The 15,662-nt window shown below is 41.3% G+C and overlaps 1 protein-coding gene across 1 annotated transcript in view; it reads right to left on the bottom strand.

Annotated features, from left to right (window-relative positions):
- Positions 1-6,306: 6,306 nt before the first annotated feature.
- Bag4 (BAG cochaperone 4) overlaps positions 6,307-15,662 on the bottom strand; it is a 20,482-nt gene continuing 11,126 nt past the window's right edge. The window contains exons 3-5 of the mRNA XM_032918500.1: positions 12,851-13,108; positions 11,174-11,425; positions 6,307-10,176 (exon numbers count right to left, since the gene is read on the bottom strand). Coding sequence (XP_032774391.1) covers positions 9,691-10,176; positions 11,174-11,425; positions 12,851-13,108 — 996 coding nt within the window. The 3' untranslated portion in view covers positions 6,307-9,690. The remainder of the gene's footprint in view (positions 10,177-11,173; positions 11,426-12,850; positions 13,109-15,662) is intronic.

Genomic DNA, 15,662 nt, shown 5'->3' with positions numbered 1-15,662 from the left:
TGCAAGAACAGTATGCACTCTTAACCACAGAGCCGTCGCTCCAGCCCCTGTATCATGTAGTTTAGTTTTTAGTTACCTGTATATGTGCGTGATATGCACATGTGAGAGTAGGTGCCCTTGGAGCACTGGATGTTCTAGAACTGGAGTTACAGGGTTGGGACCAGCCTGACATGGGTTCTGGGAATTGAATGCAGATCCTACAGGGGAACAACTTGCAATTAACTGCTGAGCTATCTGTATCATTTATTAAAACTGCATGTAGAGCCAGACTGTTGAGAAAAAAGTCCACAAGGCCTCAGCCCATGAAGAACTACAGGTAAATAAGGAGAGCCGGGAATGGGAGAGGTAGTCCTCACCAAAGAACACACCAACTGTTTGTCCAGTGCCAGTCAGTCAGTCCTAAAAGCATTCATACAAGTAACATTATATGGACTCAATACATTATAGTGAAGAAATACACACGCACGCACGCACGCATGCACGCACGCACGCGCACACACACACACATACACACACATGCAATAACAATTGCTGAAAAAGAGAGGCTTCTACTATGAGTTTGAAAGAGAAAAGGGAAGTACATATTGGGGGGGTTTGGAGGAAGAGGGAAAAGAGAAATATTGTAATTAAATTACAATCTCAAAAATAAAAGCAGGAGCTGGAGAGATGGCTCAGCAGTTAAGAGCACTGACTACTTTTCCAAAGGACCCGGGTTCGATTCCAGAACCCATATGGCAGCTTACAACTGTCTGTAATTCCAAGATCTGCCACCATCACACAGGCATACATGCAGGCAAAATAAAAATATATAAAATAAAAATAATTTTAAAAAAGCACAATTTAAAAAACCCTGCATGTGAGTCTATAGTTTCTCAAAATAAGAAAACTAAAAAATGTGTGGGAGCAGGTGGGGATGGCTCAGGGGGTAAAGCCTGATGTCTTCAGTTTGATCCCTAGGGCCGACAATGTGGAAGGGTCTATGTAGCTTTGGATGTTCTGGAACCACTTTGTAGACCAGGCTAGTCTTGAACTCATAGATCCCCTTGGCTCTGCCTCTCTGACTAAACCTGGAACTTACTGATTTGGCTGGACTAGCTGGGTAGTTGAGTCCCAGGCATCCTCCTGTCTTTGCCTCCCTGGCACACACTGCCAGGTTACAAAGGCACTAGACGTTAGAACATAGGCCGTATACTTGCATATAAACCTTACCAGCTGAACCATCTCCCTAGGCCCAAGAATTTTCTAGAAGTAATTTGGGGTTTTCATTGTAATAGAATTATACTGGAAACCCCACAACCAGCCAGGCACGACACGATGGTATAGACTTGCAATCCCGGGTGTTCTACAGGAGCCTGAGGCAGGAGGGTTAAGTATCCTAGCAAGACTTGTCTTTGAACAAAACCAAACTGGACTTTCTGTACTGCCCAGTACACAGTAGGCTTGATTCAAGTTATAATTTAAATGAAAACCTCTGCATGATGTCTGGAGCCCTTGATATCCTGCAAGAGGAGGAGGACATCCTCAAATTCCTTTCCACTGGAACCCACTTAAAGTAGCCCCAACTTTGACTTCCAGAAGAAACAGTACATCTAAAAAAGGAGAAATGACCACATTATAAATTTGAAGAGGACCTGTGCGCTCAGTTCGAACATACTGATAATAAACTCAGAGCCACCAATGTGTTGGTGTCACATTTAAGAGCGAGCCCAGATTTGCATTCTCTGCCCTTTGTGTGTCTTCTCCCTACTCCCGTTTATCAATCTCAATTTGTGCTCCCTCCGCCTGAATATTATCTTGTGGTTCTGACTTCTCCTGTCCTGTGTCTAACAATGGGCTTTGTCCTCTGTCGTTGAACAGCACAGAAAAAGCAAAGCAGAAAGAGTTACAAGGGATGAAGTCACTGACTCCCAACTGACCTCAACTAACCCAGATAACAGACAATATCTCAATGCTATTTCCAGCCTCTCTGCTGTCTCCAGCAAATGATGATCCTAACACATACAGACACACACACATTACTGTAGGCCAGGGGCATGGAAGGGAACAGATTTACAGCTATGCATTTGCTTAGGTTGTAAAAGCTTACTATTCGGGAAACCAAAGGCAAATAGGTTGTCACATAATTCTCTTAAAGGCACATAAACAAATAGGCTGAGCACACAGTAGGACAGCAGTCTTAAGTAAACGCAAGGTGTATTAACTCTGGCTGTGAGGTTCAGCCAAAGTTCTAGTCTCTTAGGAAGCAAGAAATGATGCAGCACTGCAGACCTGGGAAAGCTACTGCTGACAGCTCGTGCCGTTGTTGCTATTGAAAACCCTGCTGACGTCAGCACCATCTAACACAGACACTGGCCGGGGCCTGTGCTCAAGTTTGCTGCTCCAATTACTGGGTGCTTCATTCCCAGCACTTTCAGTGGTCAGATCCAGACAGCACTTTGAGAGCCATGTCCTCTGGTTAGTGACTGATCACACAGCTGACCACTAGCCTATCACAGATGACTACCATTGCACTCTGTAGAACAGATTTCCCTTCTGTGACATGTGGAGTCTGCTATCCTATACAAACAAGCTCACACAGTGGGTCTGATGCAGTGGGTGCTGGCTCTCCCAGAAACACCCTGGGAACAGTCTGCAGACATCCTGGAAATACTGAAAGGTGTACATGTTGGCATTAGTGAGGTGGCTGAGGACCTGAGTTCAATCCTTGGAACATTCATTGTGGAAGGAGAAAACCCCTCCCTTCCCCACAATATGAAGAATCACAAAACAATCTAAGAACAGACCTTAAGAAATACCTGTATTGATAAAAATGTAAATTTTAAAAAGTAATTTTGGAGGAAGTCTAATTCAGAAAAAAGAAATAGTTTCAGATATATACAGTATTATAACTACACAAAGAGTCTCAAGGGAAAAAGATTAGACATTAATAGTTGTGCAAGCTGGACACAGTGGTACACGTCTTTAATTCCAACACCCAGAAGGTAGAGGCAGACATCTCTGTAAGCTGTAGGCCAGCCTGGTCTACGCAAAGTTCCAGGACAGCAAGGCTGCCTACCTTGTCTCATTAAAAAAAGGGGATAAGGTAGGGTAGTAATTATGTTAAAGGTAGGCCTAGGTAAGGGGGAACTTAACAAGCCAAATAAAAATCAGGAAATTACCATATAAATACTTGATTTCTAAAGATGGATATGTCCCCACAAAATGAATAAAGATAGACCCACACCAAAGCTACAATGCTAAATTCCATGACAGAATTTTTAGAAACCTTACAAGCTAACCTGGCAATGGTTGTGCACATCTTTAATCCTAGCATTCAGAAGGAAGAAGCAGGTGGATCTCTCTGAGTTCAAGGCCAACCTTTCTACACAGAGAAACCCTGTCTCAAAAGAATACAATACAAACAAAACTCAAAAACAAAACCACATAAACAAACAAACAGAAAACCCAGGAATAGCCACATAAACCTGCAACCCCAGCACTTAAGAGCTAGAGATGGGAAAATCTCAAGTTCAAGGCTATCACTGACCACATACTGAGTATGAAGTCAGCCTAGGCTGCATATGAAGCTGCCCTCTCTCCCTAAAGGGTCTGATATAGATGACCACAGTCGTACACATTTCTCAGAAACAATTCTAGAAATAAATCCTGGAAACTGAAACAACAAAACAACCTACAATTTTTTAAAACCTTTTTATTTTACGTACATGAATATACTGTAGCTGTCTTCAGACACACCAGAAGGCTTTGGATCCCATTACAGATGGTTGTGAGCCACCATGTGGCTGCTGGGAATTGAACTCAGGACCTCTGGAAGAGCAGTTAATGCTCTTAACCACTGAGCCATCTCTCCAGCCCCCAATCTCCAATTCTTAAAATAACCATTTCTTAGTATTTATACCCACCTAATAAACTAATTGTCCAATGTGTGGTAAAATGGACACTTTAAGTTACACAAAATCTGCTCTTCCAAGGACGTTCGTGATGGAGGTGCCTTTATAATACCAGGCTTACGGAGCCAGTGGCAGGGAAAATAGGTGAGACTCTCAGAAAACTGCGAAAAGACCAGACAGTGAGTGGCCCTGCCCTGTGTGGGAATGTTAAAGCCACTAAAAGGCCCCTGGAGTCTTAGCAGCAGTGCTGAGAACCCCAGCCCAAAAAATAGGAAAGCAGCTCTCCTATTTTGTAGCCGACTTTCCTGTTTCACTGCTGACAGTCAACTGGAAGGAATAAAATTAACATTACTGATTTAAAAAAAAAAGTTACATAAGATCTAAAAATCAAACACTTTATATGAAGCTACTAAAAATACATCTCTTGAAATAGGCTAAGAAAAGAAAAACAAAAAAAAAAAAATGCACACAAACAAAAAACTACCACCACCACCAAAACCACACATGTGTCTTTGTTAGGGTTTTACTGCTGTGAACAGACACCATGACCAAGGCAACTCTTACAAAGGACAACATTTAATTGGGGCTGGCTTACAGGTTCAGAGGTTCAGTTTATCATCATCAAGGTGGGAGCATGGCAGCATCTAGGAGGAGGGTCTTAAGCCCATACCCACAGTGATACACCTACTCCAACAAGGTCACACCTCTTAATAGTGCCACTCCCTGGGCCAAGCATATTCAAACCATCACAACATGCAATAGAGGAAGACACGAGGCAAAGGGAATTCTCCATCTATTCCCTTGTGGAAAGAAAGGCTCCAGCAAACTTCCCCAGGAATCTGAAACAAAATGAAATAATGTGCAGATCTTGAGAAAATACTCAGAGTCCAAATAGATCATTGAGGACACAGGCATTCAAGTAAGACAAAAGATTCATTCCTGGGAAAACAAGTCGTTCAAGAAATCCCACTCACTACAGGACCGAGCCCTGGTTAGTAATGACAAAGAAATGTATTCAGAAGTGTGGAGGGACAGACTGAGCCAGATGGTGGAAGTGGCAGAAAAAGAAACACCTATCATCCTGTAGGAAGCGTGGGACGGTACAGTAATCCCCAATTCCTGCAGGATGAGGTAAGAAGAGCACATTCCAAAGCTACCCTGCCTGGGCTACAGAGCTAGCTCAGAGCCAATCTGCACATGTGACTGTCTCACAAAACAACAGAGCTCTAAGATCAAGAGAAAAAATACAATTGTGTTATTTAGTCAGGGATACATTTCCCAAGTATATTTTACATTGGAAAGTGATGGCAGGGGCTGGAGAGTAAGCTAACAGTTAAGAGCACTGACTGCTCTTGCAGGGGTCCTGGAGTTCACATTCCCAGCACTCACATGGCAGTCACTCTTAACTGTGACCCCAGTTCCAGAGGATCCAATGCCCTCTTCAGGTCTTCAAGGGCAGCAGGCATATACAGTGAACACTCATTCACACAGCAAAACACTCAAAACACCTAAAATAGTAACCCTAACAAAATTTTGTTTTTCAAAACAAGGGTTTCTCTGTGCCTAAAACATTTTATAGACCCGGCTAACCTTGAATTCAGAGATCTGCCTGCCTTTGCCTCCCCAGTGCTGGGATTAAAGGTACAAGCACTGCCCAGCTATGAATCTAACAAACCTTTTAAGAGGTTGCCTTTGGAGGGGAAGAAAAGAGGGAGGGGGGAGCGGTGGGACCAATAGATTGCTCATTAAACTCAGAACATAAATATTTTTATACACTTATTTTTGAGTGTGTGGTGGTGGTGGCGGGGACATGCACACGGAAGTCAAGAGAAAAACCATTCAGGTCTCTCCTTTCCCTCTATGGGTCCTGGGGATTCAACTCAGGTCCTCAGATCTGGGGTTAAGTACCTTTACCCACTGAGACACTTCACCCGCCCTAAACTTACAACTTTAAAAAATGATTAAAAAAGAAAACCAAGGGGTTGGGGATTTAGCTCAGTGGTAGAGAGCTTGCCTAGCAAGCGCAAGGCCCTGGGTTCGGTCCTCAGCTCCAGAAAAAAAAAAAAGAAAGAAAAGAAAATCAAGGTTGAAAAAGGAAGCTTTATCAACTATCTACCCTCTCAAGACTTTTCTTACAAGACAATTTAGTCTATACCTTCCAATGGGGGGAAAAAAACAAAAAACAAAACTTGTTAAAGGTTACTGTTTATACCAACTAACTAAAGCACTATTTCTTTTATTGTTGATTATTTTTGGTTTTACAAACCTCTTTGTTTTAAAAGCCTGTAAAAGCAGCACACAGCAGTAGGTGGAGAAGAACCCACCAGGCTCCAGAAGCGTCATTAGGTAGGGCTGGTCTGTTTAGTGTTATCCTTGGTATTTTACCTGAACACAGGTGCTAGAGAGAAAACAGCAGTTTATCATGCCAGGTGTAGGTAACTTTATTCAAGATTTTGACAAAAATGACCCCCAAAGTAATATAAATTTAGACACCTTAAAAAAGTCTAGATGTGAATTTCAAAAGAAAATTGTTTCAGTTTCAAATCAAGTTCAAGTCAAAAGTCTAACAAAATTTACAAATCATAAATACTAGTTTCCTCCTTAAATTGATTACATTTTCAAAGACAGGTCACAAATGTTGCTTTTTTTTCTTTGATACTGGCCACTGGAATCAATTAACATAATTTATATCTTTAAGTTCTGAGTTTATACCTATCCTGAATATCTTGTTATAATTAAAAATATAAATCCATAAACCACAGTCCCTTCAAGAATTTCAATTATTAAATATAGAAGAAATGAGAATAGAAAATCACCATTTAAACACCACAGTAGTAAATGCCACAAGCAAGATCGGCCAGGAGATAGTCAAAGGCAAACTAAGCAGAAACAGGACGTTTGCATAGTCTCAAAGTGTCTCTAGCAAATACTTAGTAATTACAAAGGGAAGCAGGGGAAAAGCTTACAGCAGAGGATCCTAGCAGACACCACTTTAGAAGAGTGCTCGATGTGAACCACTCCAGAAACACATGACAACACTCGCTATCCTCATGGTATAATGGCACAGAGCGAGAGGCTACTGAGACAGACAACCAAATGCAAAATAGGCTCTGAATGGTTAAAAGGATGCTACTGAAAAGATAAAGCATCTACTGCTAGCTGGCCACTTCGGCTACTATTATAGCACTATTAACTCTTAATTTTGACAAATGTTTTCATCAGAGATGATGTCAAACAAAGAGAAGGTGAACGAAGGATACGCAGGAATGCTATTTTTACAACTCCTCTGTAAGCTTAAAATCATGTTAGTAGTTCAAAAAATAACTTAAGGTATATACACATATATATACATTTGTGCATAACCTGTACCTATACACAAATGAATTAATTGGCATCTTGGGCAGCGTAAGTTAAGCAGACATGTTTTCTTCTGAATCTATCACTGTCTCAGTGGCAACACAGCTTTAAGGTTTCTCCTCTTAAACTTTTAAGTATAGCTGTCAAACTTTTATAGAGAACTGTTTGAGGGGTAGTTAGATCTCACTCCTGGCTAGTCTAGCACTATGAAGACCAAGATGGTCTCAAATTCAGAGATCTATCTACCTGCCTCTGCCTCTGAATGCTGGAGTGACAGGTGTGTGCCACTAATCCAGCTTAAAAAACCTTTTAAAAACATTTATATATTCTTTTATGTATATATCCTATATAAGAGAATCAGGGCTACAGCTATACCTCAGTACAGTGCTTGCCTAGCACCACATGTGTAACACAAAGCGAGGCGGGAGGACCAGAACTTCTAGGTTGTCTTAGGCTGCATGCAAAAGTTTAAGGCCAACCTGGCATGAAATTCTGTCTCAGAAATGAAATTCATAAATACAAAACACACACCCCATAGACGGATGATTGATTAGATAGATGGTTGGTAAGATAGGTAGATAGATTGGTAGAGATAGAAAGCTTAGATGAGATGAGGTGGATTTGATACTGTCTTATTCTGTAGCCTTGGCTGATCAGGAACTGTAGACCAGGCTGGCCTTGAACTCAGGAGATCTACCGGCCTCCTCTGCCTGAATTTAAAGTGTACACCACCAAACCCAGCCAAATAAAATCTTTTAAAAACCACAGACTCCTGGAATAAAATGATCACTTCTTGAATCACTTATCCTGTTTGTTTTTGGAGACAGGATCTTACTTGGCTCAGGCTAGCCTTGAATTTATTATGTAGCCAAGGATGACCTTAAACTTGCCGCCTTCTTGTGTTCACCTCCCAAGTGCTGAGCCAGGTATGTACACTTGTTTATACAACACTGGGGATTAGCCTAGGACTTCATGTACGGTAGGCAAACACTCTACTAACAGAGCCACACCTCCAGCCCCTAGACAATATTCTTACTACATTTCTTCTCATCGTATGTTGGCATCGGTTTGCTTCTTGTGAGTAGAAGGATGGCTATATGCTTAGTATCACTAACATAAAGGCCGGCTAGTCTAGAAGAAAGCATCACCTTGATATTTTACTAAGAAACTGCCTTTGTTGCAAAAGCGGATACTGTATGCTAGATCTCACTTTAGGCTTAAAGGGTAAATTATTTACCTGTCTCTGTATAACATACACAGATAACCAAAAAAGGCCCCTTTTCTTAAACTCGGCTCTAAATTGACTGTTATTAATGATAAACATCTTTCTTATGAAACAGGCAATTCTATGCAATTTATCCTACAAAATAAAGACCAAATTTAAATTAAAAGTATTAATTAATTTTCCACTTCAGCTAAGGCTGACTCATTCCCTGAGCATGAATCTCCTTCTTTTCCTTCTATCAGCTACACACTGAGCTCAGATCTGTCCCACAGATCTACCGAATGGAGACCAGTGTTATTAAATAATCATATTTGTTACTTTTTTGCAGTCACTACTTATACTAACTGTGGCATTTAAGTTTCTACTTTTTTATCATAAGGCTCTTTATAGAAGCAGTAATAGCCAAAAGATATTTTTCTTAAAAAGGCAATTTCAGAGATCTTTATCCAAATACAACAAAGCAAAGAATGTGGCAAACATTGTCATTCTTATGTTAATGTAATTTTCAGAGTCACCTTCCCCATCATGAAAAGCAGAAGTGGGAAGAACGGAACGGAACATGCTACACAGAAAGGGAGACAAATGACTTTAGGAGCCCACTACACATTGCAATATATTCAAGTGGTAAAAGGATATGAATTCATTCAGAACTGCTCATCTATCTGGCTGCCAATATTTGATTATATTAAACATATTACTACAAAAATGTACGAAGAAGTAGAATAGTATTACATCTGTGACCTGCTGGTAAGAAAACAGAACAGAGGTCCAAGAGTCTAAGCTATAATATACACATGAAGTATATGCAGTCACAATGCACAAAAATGTGACAGTTCAGATGCTTACAAAACAGCCTGCTTGTCTCAAATCCGGTTTTTGACAACCTGTTACATAAAGTCTATCTCCCTCCTGCGACCTGATAAGCAGCAGCCTCCAGACACCAGTGGGTTTCTTAAAGAGTAGGTCTACTTGGCAATACTGATAATTCCAGTTTCCTATTATGTGCAGTCATCTGAAAACTGAAAAGAATCTTGTCACTGCTGCAATTCCATTCCTCTGCTGGCTTTCCAGTTCTTTTTCCTTTCAAGTTTTAGCTCAGAAGAAAGTTGGAATGTGTTGCTTCTTGTCACAACAGGCATTTCAAAAGATGGGAACTAACCAAATTAAAGAGTTCTTTGGCCAAATCATTAACAGGCTTCCATTGCATTCTGAATTATTTCATAATCCCTTTTTTTCTAACTTTTCCAGTATGGCCTGGATCTTACAAACAGCTTCTTTCCTGGCCTGACGCACCGAGTCCTGGCCCCCAGTTTCAACAGAATCCAGTTCTAACAGTTCCTTTGTCAGCATTTCTTCCAGAAGCCAGTAGGCTTTGTCTGTCTTTTTCCCCACAAACTCCTCTACTTCTTGCTCAAGATACTGGACCTTCTCCAGCACATGTATGATTTTTTTAATACTTGGAGGAGTGCCTTCATCTGAAGAGAAACACTCTTCAGGGAGATTATTACTGGGAACTTGGTTGCTTGGATGCTCACTGCTGGTATTCCCATACAACTGCGGCTCAGCACTATATTGGACTTGAGAATCCAAAAGGTCTGATTCATCATTGTTCACTGCTCCCGGCGATTCATACTGACGGACGCTGCAAGGAAAGCTGTGCCGGTTCATGCCTTGACCCGATTGGCTATAGGAATATGAGGAGTCCTTGGAATGGAAGACAGAAAGAAGAAAGCTGTTTTCATGGAAGCTATCAACATTAGATGTTAGTACACATCTTTTACCAACCAGGACAGTACTTGAAAAGATTCCCACAAAACTGGCTCCTAAGTAACCAGAGGTCAGCACTGTCAGAAGATGACAGGAGAGTCCTTTCAAGCAACAGGCACAGAATTTATAAATGTGACAGTTGGAATCTACCCAGTGCAAGTCATTCCTGGGAACACTCCCCAGCCCATCTTACTACTCACAATTCATCATTCGTTTCCCTCAAATAGTAAAAGCTTGCAGAGCATAGGCAAAAGCAGAAAGTGTGTCTGTGGCTTAGGTAAAGCCAGCACACAAGCCAACGTGTGCTATTTCACATTGTTTTCCCTCCTGCTGCAAATCATGAGGCTGTAAAATAATCCCTTGATTCTACTTAATATTCAGATAGTATCACAGCAAAAAAGAAGCATTTTCCTGTCTTTTTTCTTTTAAAAAAAGATACGGTGCTGGAGAGATGGCCAGCAGGTGAGAGCATTGGCTGCTCTCCCCAGGAACCCAGATTTGATTGTCAGTAGCTACAAGGCAGGTCATCATTGTCTGTAACTCAAGTTCCAGGGGTTCTGGCCTCCAAGGGCACCGAGTACACATGTGGCCCATAGACAGAGGCAGCCAGTATACCATACACATAAAAATAATGAAAAATTACATAGACATAAACAGAGGCAGCCAGTATATTCATACACATAGACAGAGGCAGTCAGTATATTCATACACATAAAAATAATGAAAAATTACAAAAAGATAAAAACCTAAAAAAAAAAAAAAAATCCCCAAATAATACTATTTATAAAAGTATAACAAACTAAGCTAACATAATGCCGTAGGGTAGCAATGACCATCATTTTTGCATTTAATAGACTAATCCAAAAAGAAGTGTCATCTTATATCCTCTTAATTGCCTAGAGATCAAAAGAACTGCATTTGGAAGGCCTCCTACCTTAGGCTGTTGGGGTGGAGGTGAAGGAGGTGGCTGAGGAGAACTGTTACCGGGCCATGGTGAAGCACTTTCTGTCATGTACAGGTTCCCAGAGGGGGCTGAGGGTGCAGCTGAAGGCCAGGGATAACGGGCTCCCATCCCGTAAGCACTAGAAGCCCATGCATCATCTTGTGGTCGTCCAGTTGCTCCTGACTGTGGCACAGTGCGGTTGCCATCTCCGTAAGGATAATGGGGCAAGGTCATTGCAGGGTTCTAGATTGGGAAAAACAAATGTGCTGGTATGCTCGTTGATCACTTCTTTAAAAAAACAAAGCTTAAAAGTAATAAAAATAGCACAGAGAGGTCCTGACCTGCTAGTAACTCATTAATCAGTTACCAAAAATTCTCCACACCTGAGAAAACCTGGCTCCCAAAACACAAAGAACAGAGTTGGTGAAAGACTCATGAGTTAGTCTTCAAATTCACTGGATGAAGCATGTATTTTCCAAAAACATACAGATGAATGAATGCACACACTGTAAACATGCGGACAGCAGAGTGTTCTCCAAACAATAAATACGCCCGGCACACTCACAGCAAGGTAACACACCCAACAGTGTTAGGAAAGGTTCAGTCAGGGAAAGCTTCAAGCAGCAACAAAAGATCTATTACAAACTTTATGGGGGCTGGAGAAATGTGGCAGTGGTTAAGAGCACATACCGCTCTTCTAGAGGACTCAAGTTTAAGTCCTAGATACCATAGCAGGTGATTCCCAAACCTGTCACTCCAGTTCCATGAATGTGAGTACCCGCATTCATGTACAAGAACACAGCCACGAGAGTATGCATAGAATTAAAAATAATAAGAATAAGAGAGAACGGGGTTGGGGGATTTAGCTCAGTGGTAGGGCGTTTGCCTAGCAAGCGCAAGGCCCTGGGTTCGGTCCCCAGCTCCGGAAAAAAAAAAAAAAAAAAAGAATAAGAGAGAACAAAAGAGGAGCAGGTGTAGTGGCATATGTCCCTAGTCCAGCACTCAGGAGTGAGTGGTAGGCAATTTGCTGTGAGTTTGAGGCCAACTAGGTCTGTACATGGAGGTCCAGGTGCCCAGGGTTACATACGAAGACCTGGTCTCAAAGAAGAAAAAGAAAAAAACAAACAGAAAAAAATATAAATTATGGGCCAGAGAGATGGCTCAGTGGGTAAAGGCACTTGCTATGCAAGTCTGGGGACCTGAGTTTGATCCATGGAACCCACAGAAAGTGAAGAGAAAACACGCTCCACAAAATTGTCCTGTGGTACATGTATGTCATCCCTCACAACTCCTACCATGCACACAATAATAAAATGTTAGGATTTAAAAGAGTTAAAATTATGGCATTTTTAAGGTCACTTCAGCCAAATCCATTTAGGCATCAATATAAAAGAAACTCCATTCCTCCATTTGTCAAATAATCTCTGAATAGCTACAGTATTTTCTGTTTTGTTGTTTTTGAGACAAGGTCACACTACATAGTCTTGAATGGTCATGACTCCAAGGGCTTCACCTGCCTCTGCCTCCTGAAAACTGGGGTTGAAGGTGTACACAGCGGGTATGGCTCTACTTGTCTTCCTAAACAGCACTAGTATAAATGGGTAACTTTCTACTATTTGAAATTCAGGAAATAGAGGCGCTTTCCTTCCTTCCCAGGAGGCTGCTTACTTGTGAAGCAGGATACCCTGGCACCTGACCCCGCAGAGGAGGCGCTTCTGTCGGACAGTCCTGCTGGGGATACATCCAACGCGACACTGGAGTCGGGCTGTTACCAGGTGAACGGTAGGTGCTAGGAATGTCCGTGGAGTAAGTGCCTTGAGTATAACCAGGTACGTAGTAAGCCCCAGAGTAAGAGGCAGCACTTGCTGTTGCAGGGCCAGGAGGGTAAGGTGGGCCATATGCTCCATTTGCGTAAGAATTCAGACTCTGGAAAAAAAGGTAATCAGAGAGGAAAAGATGAATGGGCTGAAGGGCTAAAATGCCCTTAATGTTCAACCTTGAAAACTTTAGGAAGTAAAGGTGTCAGTAAGCAGTCTCTGAGGCGCTCTTTCTCTTCTCTAGTCTCTACATCACACGCCAGGCACTGAGCTCAGATTATAAACTGAAGTTATGGGACATCGATGGAAGCCTACATTGTGATGACAGATAACATTTGATTACATTTAACTCACAGCAACATGTCTAAGAGGAGAACGTTTGCTTACAGAAGGCAACTCTAGGAATCCTGGGGAACAAGGTAGAGGGGAAAAAAATCATATAATAGAAAGAAAAAAATCAGAAACATTCTCTAATAGTTTATATTTAGTTACTCTTAGCTTCAGTTTCTCTAATAGGAAAATGAAGGCCAAAACTTTCCTTGCAGGATTATTAGGAAAAACTGAGATAACAAAACAACAACAACAAAAGACTTAGCAGATACACAATTTGTTCAAAAGATGGTGACTACATTACTATAAGTATCACGATGAGTTCAAGAAATGACCCCAGTCATATTGAACTAAGCAACCACCCTGCTTTCCTGATGACAACGACGACAACAACAGATAACAGGGAAATTCACTGTACTGTTTACTACTGTGGTTATTATAGTTTGGTTATTGTTTTAAACAGTGCTGGGAACTAAACCCAGGGCCTTGTGTGTGTCAGACAGGTGTGCCACCTCCAAGATACAATGCCAATCTGTTCTCCTGTGGTCTTAAATCACCTACACAGACTATAACATTGCTCATATCCAGATCCTGCTTAGTGCTCCAAATAAGATTAAAGCTAAGCCCTAAACTTCAACTATTACCTTATGTTTTTTATTATTTGTTTGCCCCCCCCCCGTGTGTGTGTGTGTGTGTGTGTGTGTGTGTGTGAGAGAGAGAGAGAGAGGGAGAGAGAGAGAGAGAGAGAGAATGAATGAATGAATGTGCATGATATGGAGGATGCATATGTCACAGCATGCTTGTGGAGGTCAGAGGACAACCTAGACAGTGAGACCTTGTCTTCAACTTGCCTTTAAATTCGTTTGACACAGGACCTCTTATTTACTGTGTTAAATCCCAGGCAGGCTAGAGAGTACAGACACACGGGCTACTGCATTCAGTCTTTATGTGGTTCTGGGAATCCAAACTGAGATCATCACGTTTGCATGGAAGGCATTTTGTCCACTAAACTATCTCCCTAGTTTCACTTTAGCTTTTTAAAATAGGAGACACACAGAATCATGTTTTCTTGTAAATGTTACTCCCAGCAGGATGTACCAGGAAGAATTTCAAGTTTGTAGCTAGCCGTCTACATAGTGTGACACTATTTGAGGGAAGGGAGGAACCCTAATTGTGTGTACACACTTGTAATCCCCAGTACTAAGGAAGATGAGGCAGGAGGACTACATTAGTAGGACCTGTTTTAGAAACAAATTAAAATCAGAGAAACAAAATATACCTGAAGAAGTGTGTGTGGTCAGAAACAATAAAAGATTAAAGAGCCAAGCAATGTATTCCTCATAAGCCCTTGAGGTTTTCAGTCTGAAAAAAGAACTCTTTAATAGAATAGAAAGACCAAGATTTGATACCGTATCATGTGACTTTTTGGTCTGTACTCCAGCTTCCCAAGGAAATCACTCCACTATAAAAAAAGTCACAGGTTAGAGAGATGGCTCAGGGGTTAAGAGCACCAACTGCTCTTCCAGAGGTCCTGAGTTCGACTCCCAGCAACCACATGGTGGCTCACAACCACCTGTAACAGGATCTGATGCCCTCTTTTAGTTGTGTCTGAAGATAGATACAATATGCTCATATAATTAAAATAAATAAGTCTTAAAAAGTCACAGGCACAAAGCTGTCAAATATAATATTTGTAATTACACAAAATAGTACAGGGACAGAGAGATGTCTCAACAGTTAAGGGCACTTGGTTGCTCTTCCAGAGGACCCAGGTTACAACCATTAGTAATTCTACTTCTGGAATTCTGAAGCCCTTCTAGTCTCTACAGGCACTGCATACATGTGGTGAAAAAAAAAATATATATATATGCAGGTGAAACACAAACAAACACACGCATACATATACACACACAAATATAAAAATAACACTTTAAAAATGAGTTACACAAAATATTACAGAATCTAAATGCTTTAGGACTATTCTATTTTTAGAAAAAAAAATTTATTTAGTTTTATTACACATGCATTGATGCTTTGCCTGCATGTGTGTCTGTGTGAAGATGTTGGGTCCCCTGAACTGGAGTTACAGACAGTTGTAAGCTACCATGTGGGGTGCTGGGAACTGAACCCAGGTTCTCTGGAAGAGCATCCAGTCCTCTTAACTACTGAGCCATCTCACCAACCCTGAGAGCTCACATTGTAAACTACAAGCACAAAGAAAAAAAACAAGCTGGGAGTGGCTCAAGTCTTTATTAAAGCCTATCAGCCTACCCCCAACCCTCCACTCCCACCCGTGACATACTTCCTTAAACAAGACATACTTTAACAAACAT

Source organism: Rattus rattus, chromosome 13 (assembly GCF_011064425.1).
Source record: "Rattus rattus isolate New Zealand chromosome 13, Rrattus_CSIRO_v1, whole genome shotgun sequence".
NCBI lineage: Eukaryota > Metazoa > Chordata > Mammalia > Rodentia > Muridae > Rattus > Rattus rattus.
Note: the sequence above shows the minus strand (reverse complement) of the source record. Positions and strands in the feature narration are given on the sequence as shown.